This window comes from Tigriopus californicus, chromosome 3 (genome assembly GCF_007210705.1).
Source record: "Tigriopus californicus strain San Diego chromosome 3, Tcal_SD_v2.1, whole genome shotgun sequence".
NCBI lineage: Eukaryota > Metazoa > Arthropoda > Copepoda > Harpacticoida > Harpacticidae > Tigriopus > Tigriopus californicus.
In genome coordinates this window covers 5688513-5712962 of record NC_081442.1, presented here as the reverse complement: position 1 = coordinate 5712962, position 24450 = coordinate 5688513, and the positions used below count along the sequence as shown (strand labels likewise).

General features: G+C 43.5%; 3 protein-coding genes across 6 annotated transcripts; 1 reads left to right on the top strand and 2 right to left on the bottom strand.

Moving 5' to 3' along the window:
- The first annotated feature begins 362 nt into the window (after positions 1-362).
- On the top strand, positions 363-16710 carry LOC131877441 (diacylglycerol lipase-alpha-like). Of its 4 annotated transcripts, XM_059223107.1 has the most exons (17): positions 369-574; positions 1100-1452; positions 1526-1630; positions 1986-2178; positions 3171-3261; positions 4363-4497; positions 7613-7824; positions 8636-8891; positions 9991-10068; positions 10647-10870; positions 11998-12139; positions 12616-12869; positions 14616-14642; positions 14935-15061; positions 15269-15558; positions 15642-15703; positions 16241-16710. In XM_059223107.1, exons 1-17 carry the CDS (start codon positions 480-482, stop codon positions 16615-16617), a joined length of 3021 nt encoding a protein of 1006 aa, XP_059079090.1. In that variant the 5' UTR covers positions 369-479; the 3' UTR covers positions 16618-16710. The 4 variants fall into 4 exon arrangements, 3 of the variants coding, with proteins under 3 accessions (XP_059079092.1, XP_059079090.1, XP_059079091.1); XR_009372884.1 differs by lacking the exon at positions 16241-16710 and adding an exon at positions 15958-15969 and having other exon boundaries at positions 363-574; positions 15269-15703; XM_059223109.1 differs by lacking the exon at positions 15642-15703 and having other exon boundaries at positions 363-574; positions 16241-16487.
- Positions 16629-18909, bottom strand: LOC131877442 (sulfotransferase 1B1-like). Its single transcript, XM_059223111.1, has 5 exons — positions 18577-18909; positions 17579-17914; positions 17386-17512; positions 17028-17312; positions 16629-16959 (listed from the first exon to the last, which is right to left on the bottom strand). The coding sequence occupies exons 1-5, from the start codon at positions 18907-18909 to the stop codon at positions 16832-16834; spliced, it is 1209 nt and encodes a 402-aa protein (XP_059079094.1). The 3' UTR covers positions 16629-16831.
- A 53-nt stretch (positions 18910-18962) lies between these two features.
- Positions 18963-24267, bottom strand: LOC131877440 (ubiquitin carboxyl-terminal hydrolase 45-like). Its single transcript, XM_059223106.1, has 2 exons — positions 23508-24267; positions 18963-22235 (listed from the first exon to the last, which is right to left on the bottom strand). Exons 1-2 carry the CDS (start codon positions 23994-23996, stop codon positions 19257-19259), a joined length of 3468 nt encoding a protein of 1155 aa, XP_059079089.1. The 5' UTR covers positions 23997-24267; the 3' UTR covers positions 18963-19256.
- Positions 24268-24450: the final 183 nt, after the last annotated feature.

Sequence of the window (24450 nt, the reverse complement as noted above, 5' to 3'; positions counted from 1 at the left end):
GGATCACCTTTCACAGACAGACTGAGGTCTCTCATCATTGGGATGATCTCATTGTGAAAAGTAGTTTAGGGCACACGGTGCTCTTCAGGGGTCATCCCAAGCCAATTCGCGATGAAGGCTCCTGTGGACCGCACAGGGCCTGAGCTGACAAAGTGCTCGTGAAACTTCGAACAAGCCACGTTCCATGAAATTTGTATATGGCTTCATTGACACAATGATATTCAGAGTAGGTCCCAGTGGCTTTCCAGTTTCTCTTGGGTGTAAAAACTCAGTGAATGCCTCATGGAATCATTTTTAAGGACCAACTCAAGAATTACGGATGTACGGTACAGCAGGGTGTAAAAACTCAGTGAATGCCTCATGGAATCATTTTTAAGGACCAACTCAAGAATTAAAGAATAAAATCAAACCTTTACCAACGTCTTCTGCAGTCGTGATTCCAATTGATCGTCGCCATCTCCATCACAAAATCATCAGCAATGCCAGGAGTCATAGCATTCAGACGACGATGGGCTGTGGGTTCAGATGACATGATCGTCCCCGCTTCATTTCTAATCGGCTTTCATTTAGCTTGGTAAGTAAATTGAAAATTCCCCAACTCCACGTCAGTCCCTTGAAAGCTTGACGAACCGAACTTAAAGCAAGCAACTCTCTAACAATAACGTAACGCTATTATTGCTCGGTCAGGTTTTCTCCATGGCTTGCCACCAAATTGCTTGGCTGTATTCAGAAGTACCCCTTCTATTCAACACATTAATGCCTCATAATCATAAGTAGATGAAATACTGGGCATCATAGATCCTCCTCGTTGTACTGTACGAACGTGGTGGAGCATGGCTCTTACGCTAAGAAGTAACTCGAGTGCATTCTTCACTCCCTCCTCCTTCGATTTCCTTATTATTTGGCCTTGATAGCATCTACATAATGAATGGTGGCCATGCATCCAACCAGTCCCTCAAATGAATGTTGTTATTATTACTACGACTTGAGTGTCAAGGATGTACTTAGATCGGTTAAGATTTATCGGGTGTCTCATGTCTGCTTTACGAGACTTGGTTGCTACTTTTTGACGTTAGTTCGCTTTTTCATCTCCATTTAGGCTGTTTTCCCTCTCTTTGGCTCTCTATGAGGCAGCCTCGACCTCGAACGTAACCTTGGCCGTCAATTTTCCTTCTAATATCTCGATGCTCTTTGATCCGGCTGAGATTTTTTTGTCGAGCCTCCCAGATTCAAACTCCAGCGTTTCGGAGACCGATTCAGCTCCCACCACAATGACCTTTCTGGCTTCTTCGTGGTGCCATATGGCCTTTGTGCGCTATGTTGTCTGCTTCCTCCTACTTTGGGGAGTGGCACTTCTCGTGGAATTGGCCATTGCCCTGGTGTCTCTACGTGGAACCATATTTGAAGATCAACCACGACGTTCTATAGAATTCCTCTTGTACCTCAAACTCGGTGAGGCGGCAGCCTTTGGGCCATATTGTGTTTCCAGTGATGGGTCTTACATGCAATGTGTTCCACTTTTTAGTTCTGTGGGTGCTTGAGATCGGCCTATCTGTTCTCTGTTTTTCCTGGTTAAAGAAATGCTACGACCAATGCAGTCTTGTCTTTTCTCTTCAAAATGTGATATTGGGTAAGCATCGCAGTTAAATACGCTCAAAAACTATGAGCATTTTTATTAACGAGTTATTATAGACGATCATAACCATAAGAAGTGAACAAATTCCAGAAAACAATTTCCGATCACCCTCCTCTCTGAAGTATTTAAATACTACAGAAATATTTTTGATTTACAAAAAAAAAAGGTAAAATATTTGAAAGATACTTAAAACCAGGCACTTTCAAACATCAATGAGTCATTGAAATTGGAACTTCTATTTCCAATAATTGTGGCGATTATCAATTGAATCTTTATTACTCATGTACACATGCTCCAAACCCAATCCATGCTAAACATAATGTTCTGAAATGGCTTTCTCTCATCTTAGCCTTGGTGATCTGTAATCTGGTCATCTTTTTCACCGCTGTGATGACTCTTTGGTGCTCTTTCGACGTGGCAGGAAGGTCATGGGTCAAGCTCAAAAAGTACCAAGCCAATCAAAGGGATCAAAATTCGAGAAGTCGGTCCAAATTCCAATACAAACGATCTGGTGGGAGAGTCAACCGAAGCTGGAGGCACAGGTATGAAAAATGATGAAAATGGGTTTTGCTCCTGCTTCGACGTTCATCGAAGAAGGGTTGTCCTTTCGTTGGTGAACTCGAGAGAACTTTCCAATAAGATTCGAGCTAGTAAAGACATGACAAGGCCATTTTTTGGTCCATCTCACTTTAGGGCGCACGAAAAACATCGGGTGCGAAGCAGAGGCGATGATCGACCTCGCTTAATCGGGTACTGTCCGCCGCTTTTGCTTCGTGGATACATTTGAGGGTCTGTTGTCATGATTGATGAACATTTCCAAGTGGGATAAATCCATGGACTCAAGTCAAGTCTCAATATACTTCATTTGTGGTGGCCTTAAATGTGGCTGGTTGGTCAAAAATACACCAAATGATGTGGGTGCTCAGTTGTTCTTTTTCTAAAGTTTTTATTTTCGATGAAGTCGAACAATAGTTCAGCACATTTTTTGCGATCCAAAACTTTCCACTATCTCGCCTTAGAAGGTCTTCGCCAAAAGGGTCTTCATGCAATTTACTTAAACCTCGGAAGCGACTTGCACAGCTTACACTACGGGTATCTGCCAATTCAGAGACTTTTTTGCCTTGATGCTAAAGGCAAAGCATTTGCCAGAGCTTTTGGTGTGCACGGTGTATGGTTTTCAAAAAAGCCACACAAATCATGTTCATGATAATGGCTGTTTCGGCGGTTTTTTTTTCTGGGGATAGGGGCGGATTCTAATGTTATGTTAAGTTCAGTGCACCAAGAAGGCCGAAAGTACTAGCTCATGTGTTTGAAAGCCATTTTTTTGAGGAAAATGGCCGGATTTGAAAAAGCCTTTATCCTTCCGTGCACTTACTATCGAGCTATACCATTCCCTTGCTTGTGATCACGTTTGCGTTTGATTTACTGAGGATATATGGGTTTTTGAAATGCCGAGAATCTTGGTTCTAATCATGGGTTTGGCCACGTTCCAATCACATTTCCCAAATAATCGATGCATTCCATCTCCTTCCAGAAAAGTTCGCCGTGCTTACCAGAACAGCTGGGACCATCGTTGTCAGATGTTACTTTGTTGTGCCAAATCATCCAATCCGAACAAACAAAAGGTTAGCAATAATTTTTGGGTGAAGTGGCACTTCTCTCTTAAGCCTCCACTCAGGTCACTCGTTTGAAAAAGATTGGATCTTGGAAAGGGAAAAACGGTGGAGATGTACAAATTGACAACGTAAACTTATTCGTTCGAGCGTCCCTCTTGTTCCCATGGATGTGCCATATTGTGAAAGCCGCTTCCAGCTTTTTGAGGTGGTTTGAAAACTTTCATCTAATAAGTTTTTTTTCAACCCCTGTCGGTTGGTGTTGTCGCTTCAAGCGTTACCAAAATTGTGGAACAGGGGTCCCCTCGGTCTACTCTAAATTTTCGTTCCCATAAACTCGTCTTCTCGCTTCATGGAAGAACCGACTTAAAGTGGGATGAGTACAGTCCACGCTGGAAACTGGTGTCCCATGTGATTGAAGAGTCGTTCTATTGACTGTCACCAGGCTAGGTCCAAAGAGAATCATGATGGAGGTTCTAGAAGGTGCAGAGATGCTTTAGTGTTTCTGAATCCAAGGTTCAAAACGAAATTTGCACTTACATCGTTTGAAAATTCAACAACTCTCTGGTGTATGTAATGATGAAAGGGCCCTGAAATTGAGTTGCTTCTAAGGAGATGATGCGATTTCCTTCCTACATGATCCTCGTGTTTCCAAGGCACCAAAAGTGGTCCAGATATTTTGATCCACATGTCAATAATGTTTTGTCCAAATCCACTCGCATCCTAATGCCGACTGACAGGAAGGAAATGGACCACTTACCAAACGCCCTTGGGCCCTGTCATTTCAATCAGAAAAACCATTAGTTTTATGCACACCAAGTTCTGTAATCTGATCCATTCAATTTTAGCCCCCCCCCCTCACAAAAAGGTTGATGAAGAGATTCATTTTTTATTCAATTGCGCTTATCGAAAAATCTGCAACATGTACAGTACCAGGAAAACCCATCCTGACAGTGAGTTCCAACATGCTCAATATAGCCATAATTATCTGATTCTGTACCGATTCATTTCACTTATCCAATGCACGAGAATAGCCAAAATATTGCGAAAGTGGTTTCTGAATCAATATCCCGCTCATTTATCCATGATTTTCTCACTTTCCTTGGGCTTTAGAATTCATTCAGCGACATCGCTCGCGTTCTATCCGAATTTTTCCGCGATTTGGATGTGGTTCCTAGTGATGTTCTTGTGGGCTTGGTTCTTCTGAGGAAACGCCAACAATTACTGAGGCTTCGCGTAGTTCATCAGGTAAGGAATGCTATATCTTAGATTAGAACATGTTGTCAAGGTCGTGACAGCACTGAGGAAATCCTTTCCAGACTCGAACTTTTTCTGCTGAGCGTAAGTAAGTTTGTCAGTCAGTCAGTCAGTCAGTCAGTCAGTCAGTCAGTAAGCTGACATTGGCATCCTATCTTTTCAATCCCCTTCCTTCTTCTCTTGCTCTTACGTCGAAGTACCTGTCACCATTCTTCAAGGTTGACAAAGCAGGGATAAACAAGGTTGACTTATATCAGTCCTAATTCTTGAAGTGGATTGATTGCAAGGGCTGAGCTAAATGTTAAGGTGGATTTTTATGCTTATGTATCATACAGATTGGTTCTCTCATTTTATGTATGATTTTCAAAGAAGATAGGAGGAAACAGCCGACTCCAAACAAAAAAGCTACTCTTTTTTTAGTTGAGCTCCCTCCACATTTGCAATAGAATAAAGAAGTGACACTTATCTCTCTCGGAACTCTGACAAGCCTCGACGTCAATTAATGTACGAAAATCCTGTTCCATTTTTAGATCAAGATAGCGTAGGATGCACATTTTAAACAAATAAATAACCCAAAAATGCGGGATACACATTTTGTGGCGGTTTTGACCAAAGGTGTAAAAAATAAAGGCCGAATTAAAAAAAGACTTGAAGTCTTAGACTCTGTTGTCACATAATTTAGATGCGTTGATTTTGCGGATTGTTGAAGTGCTAAAAAGAGCCCTCCTATTTGTTAAAACCTCTTTCAGTGGTTAGGGATATTTTTTTTAGGAATTGGTACTTGCTTTGGTACCTTTTCATAATAAAAGGCGTAAATATAGGCATGAAATCCTGTCGGCAAAGTAACTGGTTGCAATCATATATTTTTAAGTGAATCGAGGAAAAGGTGCATATATTATGAAAAAGTTAAAAGAATGCAAGTAACCCAATAATGTAAAGGAAAGCGATAAATCGTACATTTGCATGAAAAAGCGCCCGTGGTGAAAACCTGTCTGATTTCCAAAGGGCACAAAATTCTGAAAAGACATGATGTGATATGTAATTGCCTTCAATGCACAACAGATGTTTTCAGTGGCTGTTTTTTTTCAAAATTTCAATCGTCCATGACATAATCAATGTCGGTTTTGTTGTACAGAGTGGCGTTCTGTGATAACCTATCTGATAATCTATCCTTAAACGAAGGTATCCGATCCAGCTTTTACTTGGCAGTAACTGAATACCAATTTATGCCCGAAGCGTAGGTTTAAACAACTGATTTTGATGGGAACATGTTTGCTTAATTGCTTAACAGATACTTGTTCGATCAGCCAATTACTTGTTATTGGTTATTACTTGTAAGAAAACCAAGTTGAGCCCATTAAAAAGGTGCTCTTTAACCGGTTTTCGAGGACTATGGATGGTGGGAAATGGTTCTTTGAGCACAGGGGTGCCAAATTCAGTTAAAAACTCATCTAATATTGAGGAGCCTTGTAAAAGTTTTGAATTCCATGATTAAGAAGTGAGTTTGTTTGACCAAAGAAGAACCGATAAAACATGTTTGAAATCAAACAATTCCAAACGAATTCAAGCAATTTAGGTGTCTAACTTTAGTTGGTTGAACGCCAAGAGCTAGAAAAGTTCAGAGCTGTACTTCTTGTCTCTGTTTATAGGTGGCAATATATCTTCATCAGAAAGAGCATTGCACATTCGTATTGGTCGATTCTGCATTCGTGGCAAGTTTGTAAATCTCGTCCCCAATTCTCCATTGAGCACCTGCTACTCGTGCAAGCATTCATGATGAAGCAAGCAACATGAGGCGTTGCCTTTTCCAGGCCGTTTTCAAACTCTGTTGGAAGTACTTTCAAAATGGCGAGACACCACTCAGAAATCAACGGAGCAAGCCCTCTCAAAAAAGTAGAGATATCGTTCATCACGACAAAACGGCATCAAATGGCAATCAGTAAATAAACCTTTTATAATAGCAAAGTTGAAGCAGAGAAATGATATTCGCCTTGATCTGATTTGTGTAGCTCTTAAGTCGGTTGAAGTAAAAACGAAGGGAAAGAAATGATACGAAAACTTGATGAGGAAAAAAATTCTCATTCGATTCTTCGATCAATGTGGAAAGTATTTTCAGAATGAGTGGCAATTCACCATGCATTTAAGTTGTGTTATTTAAAGACTCTGCAGTGTTAAACATCACTGGCTCGTATTTTACACTGAATTGAAAGTGGGCCAAATTTGAAGTTCTAGAAATTGGACATCTTTCTAGATGTTATGGACTAAGTCTTTGTTTGAAGTTATGAGTGAGTGCTAATCACTCTCAGCTTCTCTTTAGGGAATTTCTTGTATCTCGAGTCAGTCCTTTATTTGCACAAAAATCCCTGGCCCCCACCAGAGGTGGGTGAAACCAAAGCCTTGCCATAAGCCAACAAAGTCGGCCTTAAGCAAACACATGACTCAAAAGATGTGTCTGATCTCACCTTACAAAACCAGCTACTGTGACTTTGGGCTTGAAGCAAAAAGCATTGAAGAACCCGCTCAAACATTTTGGGTAGGAAAAGACAAGCAAGTATTCTAGGAAGGTCTCCATTTCATGCGAGGTGTGTTAGCTATCGTCGTCGATTGCTCTCAGGTACCACTCAGAGCCAGGAGGAATCCCTGGGGAATTTCAAATATGAGCAGGGAATCCACCAGGGAATACTTGGCACACAGACACCATTTCATTACCTTTTATGCTCGAATTTCAGATTGAGGCATTGGCAAAAATGGACCTGGTATATCTTCTTGGTAGAATAATATTTCTTGGCACGACCCTCTAAAGATCGCGTGTAGAGCACATCAAAAGCAAACCTTGTACCTTAAACTAAGCCTATTTTATGGCGAGTATCGACTCTAACGGAGAATTCCCACGAATAGTAGACACATACACTTGAAGTTAGGCAGTCCAGAGTATCATCGAAGGAACCCAAATATTTTGTGCAGGTTTTTGTATGTATGCTTCTGTAACGGCACGAAGAATCCGCAGCCATTGATTGACATGGCTTAGTTTACATACTAGTGGCTTTCCTTCTTGCCGCTGAGGGAGAGATTATTTTCCCCTGACCTGGTCTCTATTTTCTTCCAGCCTAACAACCCGGTGTACCAATTCCTTTCTGGCGTGAAAATCACACCAGAGACGAAATTCCTCTCACTGAATGACCCAACGGAAATGAGCCTTCTTCGAGAGGTTTACCATTACATGCATTTCGCTTTGGGCGTCTACGGCTGGCCCATGTACTTTCGAAAGAATTCAGCCCAATCTGCTGCGGCATTCTGTAAACTCTGTGCTTCGTTACGGTGAGTAAACAGATCCAAGCCTGAGGCCGAAACAGTAAACACTAAACTTCTAAAGTATACTTTAACGGCTTGGCCCAACACTTGACACGCCTGTGTAATTTGCCATGAAAACATAGTAGATCGAACAAACAGAGACACCTTCAAACGAGTGGGAACAGGCTCGAGAAGCTGTTATATCCAGATCCTTTGTATGTATGTATGCATGTATGTATGTATTTTTATTCGCTCGCACGATCAAAGCATAAATAGATCATTAGGTGCTCATGAAAAGACAGCCCGCCTCTATTTATCTTGGGCCCGAGGCAATTTCTCGAGTGTTTTGCCTCATTCTCAGTCCCGAGGACGAATCTCTATATCTATCTACTAAAGACTGATGCTCTATGTACTGTAGTGCGGTATCATGTACTCTAGCCGTTCTTTGCTCTTCTCTCTCTCATCTTCAAAACCTTTCATCCATTTCCAATGTATCTTTCTGGGGACGGACAGTGTCTCCGCCAGTGGTTCTCTTCAAATCACTTCTTACGGTGGGGACATAAAATCTAAATCAAATCCCGGTCCTCCCTTAACGAGATGTCAGTTCTTACATAAGTGACCTTGGCAAGGCTTAAGATGTTGGCAAAGCCCATCTGGCGAACTCATAATTAAAGCCCAGACAAGAAGGACACTTGCCAAATCGGTGCTCATAAAACTTCCCATCCCGTTCCCCATTCTCTTATACACTTACAAGGCCAAACGAGGATAGGGAAGATCCTCCTGGTTGGAATTCTATGTAGTAATGGAACCTGATTTCATGTTATCTCAACACTTTCAGATGCATATGTTTTCCTTGTTGTGGCCTCAAGACCGGATTAGCTGCCAACGCTATCATTGAAGGACTGAGCGTGGTCATCGACGATAATTGCTGTGGTTGCAATCTGGCCTCTTACTCTCATATGTGCAACCTTCCCAACGTCCAGCTGGTGTATATCACCTACCATGTGGATGTTGGAGAAACTCCGTTTCTAATCGCTGTTGATCTCGACCAAAGAGTCATTGTCATCTGTATTCGAGGCACGCTCTCCTTCAAGGTTAGACCCACTTCTGATTGCTCTTTGAAAAGACCTTGCTTCCCGTCTGCTGAATACGAAAACTATAGTTTCAAGAAATGCAAAGCGCTCGTAAGCCTAGAAATATCTTCTCCGTTCAAAAGCTTTAAAAGAGGGTTCTGACATTCATTGTCGGTAAATTATGAATGGTATTGAGAAATTTACTCAAAACTCTTTTGCAGCTCACAACATTTTCTATTCTCTTATTCTCGAATTTTCTAGAAATGGTTCGAGTTCGAACCTTTTCATAAAGACCACGGATTATTGAGCGAAGGAACAACTCTAGATGGGTTTCTATAAAAAGAAGGAATAACACACTTTATTTGAAATGGGGAGAGGCGCGACGTAATAGTTACTGCAAGCCTTAGTGCGGGTGAGGTCCTCGGTTCGATTCTTTTCTCCGAAATTTCTCAAGGAGGCTTGCTGAGTGCCACATACAAACACGGAGAATCAATTTGATGGCAGATATTGCCTATCGAAAAAATAGAACAATTTGACGGCTGGTTTTGGTGGTAGGACGAGGATCAATCCTTTGACAACAACACACACCATTCAAAAAGGCAAATTCGCCCAAAAGAAATACTCTGCAGCTTCGGCAAACTAAGTACTCTAATTTGGAAAGGACTTCATATGCTAATATTGAGATGACAATCATGAATGGGACATTCAAAAGGGGGGGGGGCGAAGTTCAGGACATCAGTACTGAGCTTTTTGCAAAAAGAGTTGTAGAAACATAAGAGGCATAATTCAAATTTCATGAGTCAATAATACCAAAATGCAAGATAGGCTCTTGGTAGGCATGTCAAATTTTTATTCACAAGGCTTAACAAGACGAAGGAATTTCGAGCATCCTCCCCGTTGATGAACATCTTTTGCAAAAATGGGAAGGTCTCTCGAAGTCGAGGCCAAATTTGCATTTTGCATTGAGGCCGTTGGGGTTTGTCCAAGTGCTTTGAACTTCATTTCAGCCCTCATCCTTAACCAGGCAACCCATCAGACCAAGCCAACCTTTCCGACATAAATTTAGAATTCGGAAATTTGGGCATTATTCTCGTTTGATCCGATCTTCTCCTTCTTCCAGGATGTGATCACTGACCTCAACGCAGAGGGAGAACCTCTTCCGATTCGCCCAGTCAACGAGGATTGGATCGGCCATAAAGTGAGTTTTGTAACGAGGCATTGCAAATAAAACAAATTTCCAGTTTCATTCGCAAACAAAGAGTCAACAACAAAAAAAGCATCCATGTGGAAAAAGGATGGGTGTCCCAAAAATGTCTGTCTGTCACGAAATGAATCCAAGCTCATTTCTCTTCCTTCACATTGGAGGCGAGGAAACTTATTTGTTGGATTTGCATATTTTCGATTACCACTCAGTGGGTAATCGAGGCAATAGAGGGCCTTCGAATTCATGGAGAGCTCTCTTCCCCCCGTCTCCAATGTGCTCAAAGAATGAGATAGTCATTATGTGAAGCGTGGCCAACCAAAAGATGCCGCTTCGTTCAGGCAGAATTGGCTTTTTCAGCTTCTGTTCTTGGAACTTTGGTGGAATTAGTTCTCCGTCAATTAGGATTTGCTTGGTAATCGAATCACTTTCAAGCTCGTCTTCCTTCCTCTCTATTTCCATCGGCATGAAGCCAAATACGAGTAGTTCCTTTTTCCACAGACTTGCGGGCTCGACTACTAGGATCATTACTTTCGTTCATAGAATAATGGCAAACTTCTTTTCCTCTCCACTAGGGAATGGTTGATGTGGCAGCCTATGTCTACCGAAAGCTAAAGGACGACCATCTTCTCACAAAGGCTTTCGGTTGGAACAAGGACCATGGAACGCAAGACTTTGGCATCGTTTGTGTGGGACATTCCTTGGGAGCGGGAGCTGCGGCCATCTTGGCTATAATGCTTCGGCAAGAATTTCCAAACACACGATGTTTCGGCTATTCTCCACCGGGTGGAACACTTAGGTAAAGGACCACTTCATGGCCATTTCATCCATAGTACGTTGGCACTGTGTTTATTTTAGCCAACTGACTCAGGGGAGATTGTTGATATTAGAACGTAGAACCATTTCAAATTGGGTGACGCTCGAAGCTGCTTCTCTTTATCCCATTTTTGTATTCGATAAGAAGACTCTCTCAGGCTCCTTCTCAGAAACTCTCAATTAGCCTTTCTGGATGTTCTCTTTTTATGAAAACCGGCTTTCATGGGAATACTTTGGACTCTCATCAATGTAAAGGCAACTGACCGCCACTGTTGGAGACTCTATGTCGTGGCTTTCTGTTCGCGAGTGGCTGGAAAGTCACTAGTGAAGAGAAAATAGATTTCCACGGATTGAATATGTCTTTAATTATTTTGTGTCAAAATCATAATTAGATTACATAAGAAAACTGCAAATTCAATGGCCGTCAATTTCTTTGCAGGTAGTTTATAAAGTTTAGATTTTGGGGCTAGTAATCATCCTTGTCTTCGAACTCAATAGTGTAAAAATGCAAAATGACCAAAGGTGTCTGGATCATATTGTTTCACTTTAAGCCCCATTTTTCTAAACTTAATAGAAAGAAAGTAACGTATATTGAAGAAATATTTATTCGCTCGAGGACAGCACGTTCTGCTGTGTCACGGTGCTTCAGCCTTGAATAGAATAGGAAGAAAAGGGCTTATGAAAGGCTTCTTTCTTTCCCAACTTTGCTCTCTGACCCCCATAGAGATGATACTCTGTTGGATCAGCTCTGACTTTTAGCTAGAAAGAAGGTGCCCTTTGGGGGCCTTTCTGTCGGCCCAAGCTCATTTTTTGCCCCACTATCAACTTTTGTCAAAGTAAGCTCAAGAAAAAGCAACTCACATAAAAGTCGTTTTTATTGGAAAGATATATTTTGTCCAAGTACAGAACTGACCCGTTGCTTTGGGCTAACTCGAGACTCGCTCAGCTTCAACTCTTTTTTTTAGCAAATCTGCTTCACCTTCGGTAGTTTGAGTTATGAGCAAGGAAAAAATTGTCGATTTCATTTGAGACAGAAAAGAATGCGGTCTCTCATGTCTATATATCCGGCTTATTTCCGACTTTCCATCTTTTTTCGCTCTGGTCTCTCAGTCGAGCTGCCATGGAATACACCAAGGAATTTATGACCTCGGTGGTGGTTGGGAAGGATCTCGTTCCTAGAATTGGACTTCATCAACTGGAGGAGCTACGCCACGACTTGATGTATGCTTTGCAAAAATCTCCCAATCCCAAGGTAAGCCCGTTTTTTGACCATTTGATGCCCTTTGCTCTGTCGCTTATCCAAAGAGGACCAACCACTACTACGATCTCGCCCATTTTCCAAGGGAGGTATTTTGACCGAAGTAAACATTGATTTCACTTACTTAATACAAGGTAAAATCAAACTTGGAACCGGCACTATTTTCAAATCAACTCATAGCTTGTGGACTTTGAAGGACCAGAAAGAAAACATTTTTTCTTTACGTGTGACCCCAAAAGGTTTGCAAGCAAATGTCATATCCATTGACACACGAGGACCTTCTGCGTTCCATTTTATCAATATTTGTATTAGGCTTCAATATCACTTCGCTCCCGTTTACAAGCCCAATTTGTCGTGGGTCTGATCTTAGGATCTCCGACAAGCTTTGATTTGAGCGTTTAGCTTGGTTCTTAATCCTATTGTCTTCGTTGTTTTGTTCTGGAACGGCTCTCTCTGAATCTTATTTCCAGTGGCTAACCTTGTCTTCAAGTCTGATGTGCTGTGGAAAGCAAAAGACCAATTATTTTGACAGCCCCACGCACTGCTGGACCCAGGATGAGATCGAGGAGCAACTAAACTCACCCAAGGGCTCAAAGTGCAAGAGCTCTCCAGAAGCCATCAACATCCATCCTTGGGATTCCACCATCAATTTGTCGGTTCACATGCCATTTTTCCCACCGGGGAAAATCATTCACTTGGTTCGACATTATCCAAAAGCCGAGAAGTAAGCTCACCCAGCAGTTCATGCCTACTATGTACATGCTACTTTACCATAGTACGTCCACGAGTAAATCTCAAAGAAGCAAGGAACCAAGAAGATTGAGTAATTGACCTTGACGCAGAAGGATCGAAAAATGAGCGAGCGTGGGGCAGACATCGAGAGTTTTTTCTCAACTTTTTATGTTGCATGGTTGGGAAATGTAGTAGAAAAAATCGCTTCCCGCTCGAGGCTTTTCCTCGTTGGTAGAGAATCGTTATTTCGTGTCCGGACTAGAAGCCATAAATTTGCTTCGAGGCCGAGTTCAAATCCACTATTGACAGATGGGTCGACTTCAGACCAAATTTTCATGGTGTGCTAAGTATCGGTTCATATATTACGTAAACAGCGAAAGCTTAGTTGTGGAGAGTTAATTATGTGTAGCTGAAAATACCTGGTACCTTTAGTACGTAGACCCATGTTCCTACGTCTTTTTTACACCCAATTGACCTGACGATTAGTTTTGGGTACTGGGGTGCTTGTGATTGTACTTTCAATAATTTTCTCGCCAAAAACCCATCGTGGGTTGAAGCAACTCGAAGTAATTGTTAATAACATACGTTGAGGATTACATCATTAAAAGCTTTGGTGTAGTAGTTGACCCCGAGTGGGCCGAATATTCGAATTTCATGTTGTCTGTACTACACGCGTAACTCACTCGTTTCTCCCGAGTTACGCCTAAATAATATTTTGGGCTCGCAATTGGTCATAGCATTTTATTTGGCAAAATATTTTGACCATATTCAGCGTCCATTTTGTATCAAGTGAACCGAGAAACGAAATTTTCCCGTCGATTGCACGCCCATTTCTCCAATTGTCCATGTCCTACTATGCTACTTATCCGAAGTGCTCATTTTCGTTAGAACATGTGAAATGTTTTCAAAGGCTGCAATGTGATTAATATGGGTCGGAATCTCTTGGTCGGAAAAATAGTTGTTTTTGCGGTTGAGAGTAAAATCTCTGGAATTGCATCTTGACTTGGATTTTCTCCGACTACCATGCAGTAATCATACATGTTCTTATTAAAGCCAAGCACAAAGCAAAGCCTTGATGATTAGCATATGGGTCTATTCAGCCTCTTCTTTTATGGCATATTCCCTTTATTGTGAGCATATTTGTATCTCCTTCATGTCGACGTTCCCAATAGCCTCCTTCCAATTAAGGTATCTCGTATCCGAGGAAAAGGCCGCATTCAACCTCCAGAATCCTGCTGGTTTTCCGAGAATGCCCTGAATAGGATATTAGGATCGCTCTTGGGTGAAGGCTGAAAGTTAGTGAAAAATACCGCCAATTTCCCCCCGGCTTGAGACTGACAAGCTACATACACTTCAAAATCATGTGAACACACAGGGCTAATTAGAATGGGACTTCAGATACTTCTCAAGAACTCACCCTTGAGCATAAATCAGCCAAATATCTCGTGCACATGTTTGGATGGAAATACGTACTGCAGCGGCACCCCCGGCAAAATTTGTTTTTTTTTTGAGCATTAAATCGTAAACTTTGCCAAGTAATTTTGCGTAGACGTGAATGCTTTAGAAACTCTCTTCAAAGAGGAAAAAGGGAGAGAAACGTTTTGTTGTGATTAAAAAAGTTTGTTGAGACGTCATTTCAACATGAAGTGTTCCGTTCATTGTTGACAGATTTTGAAATTTCTTGTTTTCCCAAAATCAGGATATACCTAACAATTCTTGTTCTTGTTTCACTTTCAAGCCAAACCAATGGACGACTTGTCGTGCGGTAAGAACGGGAGTTTCCAAACCGAATGCCTTGCCCGAAGGTTGCTTTTCAGGATCAATTACCATACGTAGCTATATCACTAGAATCGGAGCACGGTTGCGGTTAAGGTGTAGGCTCAAAATACTCGAGCACAAGTGCATGTGACTAACATTATATCCATGGACCGTACAACTAGTAGTGTGCAGCACTCTACTTAAGAACTCCATGAAAAGCTGGGTTCTGTGCACCAGCCCTTGCTTGCCATTTTCTCGATTCCTACCATTCTCAAAGTACTCTTTTTCTTCTTCTCCAGACACGGAAAAGTGGAACCCGTTTACCAAGCCATTTGGGCCGATAACACAAGCTTCGATCAGGTCCTTATCTCCAAGAGAATGGTCCAGGATCACATGCCAGACAAGGTTTTAGAGGCCCTGGACAAGGTGAGTATCTCATTGGCGAGAGCGCATGCAAGAGAGAACGAAAGAGGTTTGTGTAGGGGTAGAGCTGCAGAACTGTAGACCTGTAGATAATGGATCAATAAAAACGCAGGCTGAAGCTATGCCCTTCTCGATGCGAAGTCTCTTAGAACGAAGACTGGATGACATAAAAGTCCCCTCGAATACAGAAGGCCAAGTTCCTCATTTCAGCTCCTCAAGGCTCAAGGGCCGAGTAAGCCACGACGTTCGATGACAGGCTCGATTCACACCATACCAGACCATCTGATTGGAGCAACGGGAGGCCACTTCGAACCGTCTCTGTCCGTTCAAGAGCCGTCGAGCGACTCCGTTCACGATCGCCCGGGCGTTGTCCTCGAGAATAACCTGCGCATGGAAACCAGTTTCACCACGGAGACCGTAGTTACCGAACCCCGGGAACTCAAGGGTGATGCGAGTCCACCAGACGAGAGCGACTTGGAACGGGCATCAGATCTTTCGGAGTGAGTTAGAATAGCTGAGCTTCTTGCTCTTTTAGGACCAACACCTATTCGTAGAGTATTCCGCACGTTTTTTTCGCTTTTAGAACCAGGCCTTTGTACAACGTAGCTGAAAGCATCCGTCGCTCTAGAGCATCACGACGAGAAGGTAAGATAGAAATCTTGTGGTAGAAAGCCCTCAAACTTCTTATGCAAGTTCAAAATCCTCGAATATCTAAAATTCAACCTCCATAAGTCTTGGATGGAGGCGTTGGAAAAGGTAAAAGGAAAACGGCCAAAATCCTAAATCTTTCCAAGGAAATTGCCTAGAAAGATCAGAGCCAGCTTTTTTCCATATCAATAATCCATTTCGACTCGAAGAGACAAAAGATACTAAAAATGGTTTGTTTCATTGCTACGCAGACGAGGACGAGAGAAAACGCGAGATGAAACCAATCAAGGCCTCCAACTCAATCAAGTTATTGAGGCAAAAAGTCTTGGATGGAGGCGTTGGAAAAGGTAAAAGGAAAACGGCCAAAATCCTAAATCTTTCCAAGGAAATTGCCTAGAAAGATCAGAGCCAGCTTNAAATCTTTCCAAGGAAATTGCCTAGAAAGATCAGAGCCAGCTTTTTTCCATATCAATAATCCATTTCGACTCGAAGAGACAAAAGATACTAAAAATTGTTTGTTTCATTGCTACGCAGACGAGGACGAGAGAAAACGCGAGATGAAACCAATCAAGGCCTCCAACTCAATCAAGTTATTGAGGCAAAAAGAGCGAAATGCCCACCAAGCTAAGCAAACTCACGCTCAAGCCTGTGTTATAGACCAAGGAAAAGCCAAAGAGCCTCACGCAGTGTTCCAGGATTGCCACCGATTACATTCGACGGTGCAATCTAATCCCGTTGGCCAAGTAGGCCAAGCGAACGACGAGACCCAATGCACTATTCTCTCTTCCCATCATCAGAGTCATCATCACCATGATCAGCATCGGAAATCGTCGCTCCAGGCCCAAAAGTGGGGGAGCCAAAACCACTCAGGAAGGCCCGAAACCATGATTCTCCTACAATCCGATCTGTGATATTCGCATCCGAATGGCTGGCTATCTGCACCAAATCAATCGCTTTTCTCGAATCTCACTCATCGTTGTTGATGTGGAACCTTTCCCCATCAGTATTGCCGTTATTTGTTGGAAAGAGGACATTTTTATCAGTATTACTGTTATTCGATTGAACACGTATACATCTCCACACAATAGACCATCAACTCACAGTGGGAACCCAGGAAGCACTCATTTAGTTGTCATTGGATATTGAGTACCTAAAATTTAGTCCGGTATTTTTCACTCCAATTTCGATAAATTTGTCCATTTCATTTTGAGTGAAGGGATCTTTGAAGTAGTTGGCATGGTCACCCACAATGCCTGAAAAGATAACATCCCACCTAAATGAAAAGAACTGTATTCAAGAGGTGTTCGAAAAAATGTCGCACCTTTCCGCATGAATGGCTCTCGATTAGGAAGTACTAATCCGAACGTCTTCCAATGTTGATAATTCGATGCTGGATTGACCTTCATGGCATCGAATGTGGTCTTCTCGCAAATGCTTTCAATCATTTCGTCGGTGGCATCGGCTTTCAAAAACTTGGCAATTTTCCTCACTTCCCGTTCTGGATTCTCTTTCATATCCTCATAGGAGATACAGAGAATTTGTTCTGGGCGATCTCGACTGTACTGGATGTATTCATTGACATGAGGGAAATAAGGCGCATATGGAACTGTTTGAAAAAATAAATGTCAAAATCAGACATGGGATCATCATTGGCCAACAGGTTCTCTCATTGGACTTACTTTCGTCCTTGACAAAGAGCTGAACGAATCTCGAAAAAGGGCCTTGAAAGTTCAGATAAGACAAGAGCTGAGCGAAATGGAAGTACGACACAGCCACGTCTTTTGGGTTGCGGTAAATGTATATCACCTAGCATAAGAAGAGTTGAAACGTGACATTAGTTTGTACCCTTCATTAAGCAATTTATTTACCGACCTTTCCTTGGCCATCCCATACCCCCTTGGGCAATAAATGTAAGGGAAGGTGACTTTTGATCAGCCTTTGCCCTTCTCGTTGGCTGATGTCCTTGATCCCCGGATAAGGAAATTCTAAATACGGCACGCGGTCTTCCAAGATCTCAGTCGAGTCCTGATTTTGGTTGCACAGCCTGAAGACTACTTCTTGGAGCCACGTGGTTCCGGATTTGGGGAAACTAGTCAAGAAAATATCGGTGGGTCGGGTCTCAAAGGCTTCCACTCTCTCCGCAGTTCCGTCGAGGACCATCTCCTCGGTTACCACGGTGTTTCGGTACATCACCAACTTGAGTGGAGCCTATCAGACACATAATGCCATCATAATTTTTAGACCAATTAAGGTATTGGAATACTAGAGTTTTTTTGTTTCCTTCTTTTCTCTCTCCACGAAATAACTATTAACTCAATCCTTCTTTACGTGAAGTTAATAAAAAATCAGGCTTAAAGACAGCTGAAAAAGTCAAGGTACCTTCAGCAAGTCCAGTTTTCCATGTATTCGAGTTTGAATATTAGGGCCTTCTGCGAAGACAATGGCAGCAAAAGAACACACAGTTTTTTCTCAAGATAATTGAATTTCAAAGTTTAATTAGTACTCGCAAAAATTGTGTTACAGATTCAATCTACGGAAATCTACTTTCTGTTCACTAGTGGCTGGAAACTTACTTGCCTACCATGCATGAGCAGAGAGGCATGAAATAAAATTTCCAACTATGACGTTGGGTCTCCTTTGCATTGATGAGAGTCAAAATCATACTCATTAAAACCCGGTTATCATTAAAAAAAATCCATCAATCAAACCAGTTGGCATGGATAAGCTACACACATACTTGGCGAAATGATATCAAATCTAATCACCAAAACATCAAATATAAATGGATGGAAGCATAGCTACTTCTCAATCATTGCTTATCTACTCCAACGGGAACCAAAGGAAACGCATCAACGCAACGTCGTCTTTACCTTGAAATAAGGAGAGACCGGGAGAACCCGATCGATTTTGGCCAATCGTTTCTGCTTTTGTTGATATTTGTGGTACAACAAACTGCCTACCGATCCCATGAGAATCAAAATCGTCGTATTTATGAAGGTCGAGACTACTGCATTCTTGGGCATTGTCCTCTTGCCAAACGCAGCTCCTGCGGCTTTATTGGCACCCATTTGAGCTGAAGATGATAGTTGTAAGCTTCGGATGGGCACGTTTGTCATTGGAAAACGGTTCTTGAGTGAGCTCCATGACAGGCGATTGAAGTTCACTTCATACGCAGATCCGCGACGAATCAGTCGGGTCAACATCACTGAAAGTATCACGAGGAAGATGGTATTGAACGGAACAACGAAAATACGAATTCAGTGGGTTGTACAACATTTATTGAGCAAGTAAATGACCAATGACATAAAAATCGCCATGGATTCAACTAGGCATATCCCAAATGGCTTCTTGGTTACATTCATGATACAATCGAACTTTGGTTTAATGATATTGTCCGTCAGCTGAGAACATATCGTTAAATCGAGATTCGTTCAATCAAAGTTCGACTCTAGTTTCATTGCTCCTCTTCTGGCTGAATTGATTAGATCAAAGGTTGAGGTCCTGAGTGGTAATCACGCAAGTACATCACATTCATCATCACAATTTGAAGCTACTTGAAGCGCTCATAAAAGAGTAAATAGGCCTGACACCGGAGGACTTTTTCTTCGCTCACCTCTGACACTTGAGAGTCTGATATGTGGTACCATTTACTAGGCACATCATGGCTAACTTTATGGCTACTGCTATTTATCACGTCATCTGCTGGCACATCCGCCGAGGACGTGCCATTTTCTGACACGCACTCAGAATTCGAGGACGTCTCTTTCTGACAGCCCTCGGACTCGACGAGCGAGTTATCCCCAGCTAAGAGTTGGCTTTTTCGTTCAATCTCGGCTAAAAGGGTGTGGATCTCCTCGGTCTTCGTGATAGGAGCCGAGTGGAATTTCGAATAATCTACTTTGTCCAAATTGGCCGGCCGAACTTTAACAAACGCCGTGTAATGACCATCGGAGAGCCGTCCTTTGTGTTCCACCACTGCATAGAGATTGTAAAGAATCTCCTTCGCTCCCGCACTAACCGTGGAAGTGCTCACGGCAGTAGACGCGCAAAAGGGGGCCAAATCAAGAACCAAGGGAAATTGGACGGATCGGTTGACCTTTCTCAAGTTGTACATGGTCTGCTGGAATCGCTTGAGTTGAATGGTTAACACAGCGGGTGGAGAATAGATGAGTAGTTGCTTGGATGCATTGCTGTACACAGTTGGAAACTTGGACGGGCTATCTTTTTGATTAGTATCTTGGTTCTTATAACCGTTGCTGTTGATATTATCACCATAGCCTCGTTCGTTTTCTTCGGAAGATTCGGAAGACCTACAAGTATCACCTTTAATTTGCTTGAGAGCACCTTGGATTTTGGTACATTTGTCACAGGCCCACTTATTGTTTCCCGTGAGCAACTCGGGAGCGGTGAATTGCGTCAGACTCGAGTAAACGGAGCATTCGCCCGCTGCACTGTGATAACGAGGCGAGATCGATGTCAACGAGCGAGCCACCCACTCATTACGAAGCCGTATGCGGCACTTGTTCTCTTCCTGGAGAGTCTCATCGTCCGACAGAAGGTATTCGTTGAGCTGAGCTGGATTCTCAATCTTCTCTCCGATGGCATCGGGCACAGCCATGGAGGCCACGGAGAGTTTGCGGACTCTCTTGCATAATTGTTCCATATGAGGATCCAAGTGACCGGGATTCGGGTGGAACGGCTCTAGGTGTTTCAGGTTCGACCAGAGCGTGTCGTTGGCCTTGAGGCTCAATCGCTTGATTGGACTCTTCAGGTCAAGAACCGTCTTAGGATTGGCATCTTCCAGATTGTCCTCGATGTCGCCATTTATAGAGGCACCCGTCTCATCCTCTTCACTTTCATCTCCACTTTCCACATTGTTGCGATCATCGTCATCGTCTATGAGTTCTGATGATTTTTCACGGGACGATCCGCGTTCCATTCTTTCAGGGGGTAAGGGATTCAGGGATCGAAGTGGGGGGTGCTTCTTTGCCAACTTATCAACATGCTCATCATCCTCATCCGGTGCTGGAAGATAATCGGATTCGTTTTCTGCGTCTTTGTCGGGCGTTTTCTTCACTTCCTCTGACTCGTCACCTTCCTCCCATTCTTCACCATAATCCCAAGTCCAATCTTCATTTTCTTCGGAGTAGCCGTCTTCCCCATCCTCCTCTTCATCTTCCTCTTCATTTCCGTCTTTAACTGTTTTACTCGCCTTTTTGGTCTTCTCCTCCTGGTTTTCGAATTGATTGACTTTTTGATTCACAGATGGATGCACAGCACTGGACGGGTTTGATGTGGCTTCCTTTTCAGGGTGAACGGCCTCTGGATTAGCCTCGCGGACAGCAGATGCATTATCATCTTCTGACTTGGTTCCGTTGGTTTCTTTTTCAGAGATGTCATCCCCTTCTAATTTGATCCCAATTTCTTGCACAACCGGCACAACTGACCCGTCATTTTCTGGAGGGTCGACGTTACGACTCACGTTCTTTGGCTTATTTGTTTGTTCAATATCATTGCCGTTTTCACAGGCTTGAGCGGTCTCACTAGCTGGCGACTTCTTGTTCTTTCTGTTGTTTCGTTTCTCGCGCTTCATACGTTCTTTTTCTTTTTTGCTCATCTTCTTGACGGAGTTGTCATTATCGATGCCTTTTTTGGACCGCCCAAAGCAAGATATCGTTTCCTCCTCGTCCAGGTCCGGATTCAAGGTTGACTTTTTCTTCAATCCCAAGGGACGAGTGGGTTTCTCTTCGACCAACGGTAGACTAAGATCCAAAAAGGGCTCGTATATTTGCGATGAGTTTTGACATTGCTCGCACACGATCGTGGACACAAGATGGCCGCCAAAGATCTTGTCCACCACGGTGTAATTGCTATGTCGTCCCAAAGCTTTCAGTTTCAGTTTGACAGTGTCGTCGACCGTCTTCCGATCCGTCTTTTCACTCAACCCAAAGTGTTTCAAAATGGCCGTCTTTTGTCGCTTAACCTCTTCCGTTCGAAGCCCATCCATGAGATGTCGGAGTAACTCGTGGGCATCTTGTTGGTGAAAGCCTCGAAATTGAGGAGATCGACGACAAACCTGACCAAAAAGATGTCCGGAATTCATCACCCCGGTCTTGCCCATGGAATTCATGTCCTTGAAAAAGGCCGTCAGCGAAAGAGTAATGGGTCCGGCTTCCAGTAATCGTAACGACATGGGCTCCAAGGGCGGATCTGGGGGATTGGCGCGATCCGAGGGTGGACAAGCTATGGCCGGGACGTGAAATAGGGCGCCTTTTTGGCTGTGCTGGTCTAAGATATACGTTAAGGGATGAGACTGGGTCAGACTCTGCATGACCGAATTGAAGAAGCAAGTGTTGCCCAAGTTGGCCAAACCTCGGGGTTTGGGGATGGTGGTCAGTGGCGCATCCCAGCGTTTACCCACCACCAATGACTTGACGGAGGTCGATCGAGGCGGACCACCTGGAGTCGAGGCTGGAGCGCGACCTTTGAGGCGCTCAACCTTACGCACAAATTGGACCGCTTCAAGAACCTGGAAGAGACCGAATGGGATAGGTTAGGACAGTTTGGAAACAAACTCGGGCTTTAGGTTAGTCAGAGGCTCAATCTTCAAACACAAGGAAAAGGCAATATCATTGGGTAAATAGTTTGCTTGAAAACTTATCTTCGAAAAGTTCAGTCACCCCCGTGCGTTTGAAGTCTACTTTTCTTCTTTTTCGGGCTCCTTCATTGTTTAATTTGCTTCCCTCTAATATTCGTAGGGAATACGTACATAGCCTTGTTGATCCGGTTGCATCTTTCAAGCCAGACTTGGACTAAGCTTAGAGAAGCATTCCATATTAACCCTATATTCAAGGACTAGCTCGGTCTTCCAACTCAAATTCGTTGGTAGACCAAATATCAAATAAAATAGAGAGGTAATAAATAGACGAATTATAACCTTTCATTTTAATAGTACTGAGGATTACATTCCCTGTAACGGTAAGAAAAGCCCGTGAAAAAACAACACCCCCCCCCCAAAAAAAAGAAGAATAACAATGCACGAGATTCACTAGACATGCTGATTCCTTACCCAGCTGTTTTACTAATCCTCTACCCCTACTCCCAACGGCTCTGGTCCCATGCCTGAATGATGGGCATGTCAGCAGGGTTGGGCAAATTCCGCCAGTCTGACGAAAATCCCATCCCCTGGGATTTTCGGGCGGGTTTTCCGGGATAACCTATTTTATGATGGATTATGTTGCCCGAAACTATGTATTGGCTGGGCGGCTGAACTCTTGAAATCAGTTCATTACGTATTTATTTACTAAATTATTACAATTATCTTGACTTTTTAACTTCATAGACCTAAAACACTAAGGAACATCTTTGTCAAAGCATTTCCATACCCTCCCTTTATTGCAGGGAGGATTAGATAAATATATCATGGGTTGCTTACCGTCTCGTTCAGGTCTGCCATGCCATTGAAAGGCTTGCCTTTTAAAGCTTGTACCTCGGAATTAGGCTTATACGTTACTCAAAATGAGTATCCTCCCACCACTTTGCCGAGTGGATTTTCATACCGGTTAACGTTCAAGCCCCTAAGTCAGAGGTACAAGCTTCAAGAAAGCGGCCTCTGATCTAGCTTTTTAGTAAGGATTTTTTTAAAGAAGTCTGAACTGAACCTAAAAGTGAAAATGTCAAATTGTGACAAATCTGTCATATCTGTTTCTATAGCTTTGGCTCAATCACGAACTTCGCTCAAGGCAGAAACTTCCCAAAAATCTCGGAAACCCCGGAAACCCCGGAAATTGGCGTGCCTCACCTTTTTGTAGGAGTCCACAGGAATATCGGCCGAACAGGTGTGACACCGCAAAGGCCAGTTCTCCTGAATGCTCAAGCCAATGCAATGCATGTCAGTGGTGTCGCTCTCAAAGTGCACCCGCAAATGGGTGGGGCAAAACTGATGACCGCAACGCAAACATAGCACAAAAACCCGCTCCACGGGCACGGGCGGAACAGCGGCTTCGTCCCCGGTACTCGCCCCGGCGGCGGCCCGTCCGCTCTGTTTGCTCGCTCGTTGACACACTTGACACACGCCCAAGCGCACAAAACTGACTTTGAGGCTCTTCTTGAGGGCGGGCAGATGCACAGCGTGGCCCACGTGCGGGCAACGGCTTGGCGGGCCGGGCGGGCCGGCGTCATGGGACCCGCGGGCCGGTGAGGACGACGAGGACGAGCCTGACCGATCGCGCTCTAAGCCGTTCAGGCCCAAAGCCGGTCCGGACTGGCGTTTAACTCGTCGTGCGGGCATCACGGTTATGAGGTAGGCCACGGGCGGAGAAATGGAGTGAACGAGGGGTCGAACCCGCCCAGAAACTTGGGAAGAAGTGGGAGAGAATGAAGAAGGAAGGCCAAGTCTCAAGGGGGAGGATCCAGGTCTGTTCTGGCGCTTTCGAGGTTTCTTTTGGAGACAGCCACCCACCGAGATAACGAGATCGAGGCTCTCCCAGGCTCAGGATGGCATTGAGGACGGATTGAGGCTGGATTGAGGCTGACCTCGTTGAGGATCAAGCAGTGAGGCCCGCAGGAACGAGGATATTGGGTCAGAACCAGTCATCGCACTAATAGCCGCTCAAAACACGTGGCATGGTGCCAAAACATGCATGAAAAAGTAGAAGGAAGATTTTTGGGGGGCTAGCCATGAAATGGATCAAATAAGCGCAGTTTGTCATGAATTAAGCTGATAATTCTATGACCGGCCGCGA

Bases quoted from the DNA above. Each gene is read 5' to 3' on its own strand.
- LOC131877440 (XM_059223106.1), bottom strand. From the start codon at position 23,996: ATGCCCGCACGACGAGTTAAACGCCAGTCCGGACCGGCTTTGGGCCTG. The intron at 22,236-23,507 runs GTGAGGCACGCC...GGTCTCTTCCAG, and splicing joins CTGTGGACTCCTACAAAAAG to GTTCTTGAAGCGGTCCAATT.
- LOC131877441 (XM_059223107.1), top strand. From the start codon at position 480: ATGCCAGGAGTCATAGCATTCAGACGACGATGGGCTGTGGGTTCAGAT. The intron at 1,631-1,985 runs GTAAGCATCGCA...CTCTCATCTTAG, and splicing joins TCTTCAAAATGTGATATTGG to CCTTGGTGATCTGTAATCTG. The intron at 10,871-11,997 runs GTAAAGGACCAC...CTGGTCTCTCAG, and splicing joins CCACCGGGTGGAACACTTAG to TCGAGCTGCCATGGAATACA.
- LOC131877442 (XM_059223111.1), bottom strand. From the start codon at position 18,909: ATGTTGACCCGACTGATTCGTCGCGGATCTGCGTATGAAGTGAACTTC. The intron at 17,513-17,578 runs GTCGGTAAATAA...TTCTTATGCTAG, and splicing joins TATGGGATGGCCAAGGAAAG to GTGATATACATTTACCGCAA. The intron at 16,960-17,027 runs GTGCGACATTTT...TTATCTTTTCAG, and splicing joins AGAGCCATTCATGCGGAAAG to GCATTGTGGGTGACCATGCC.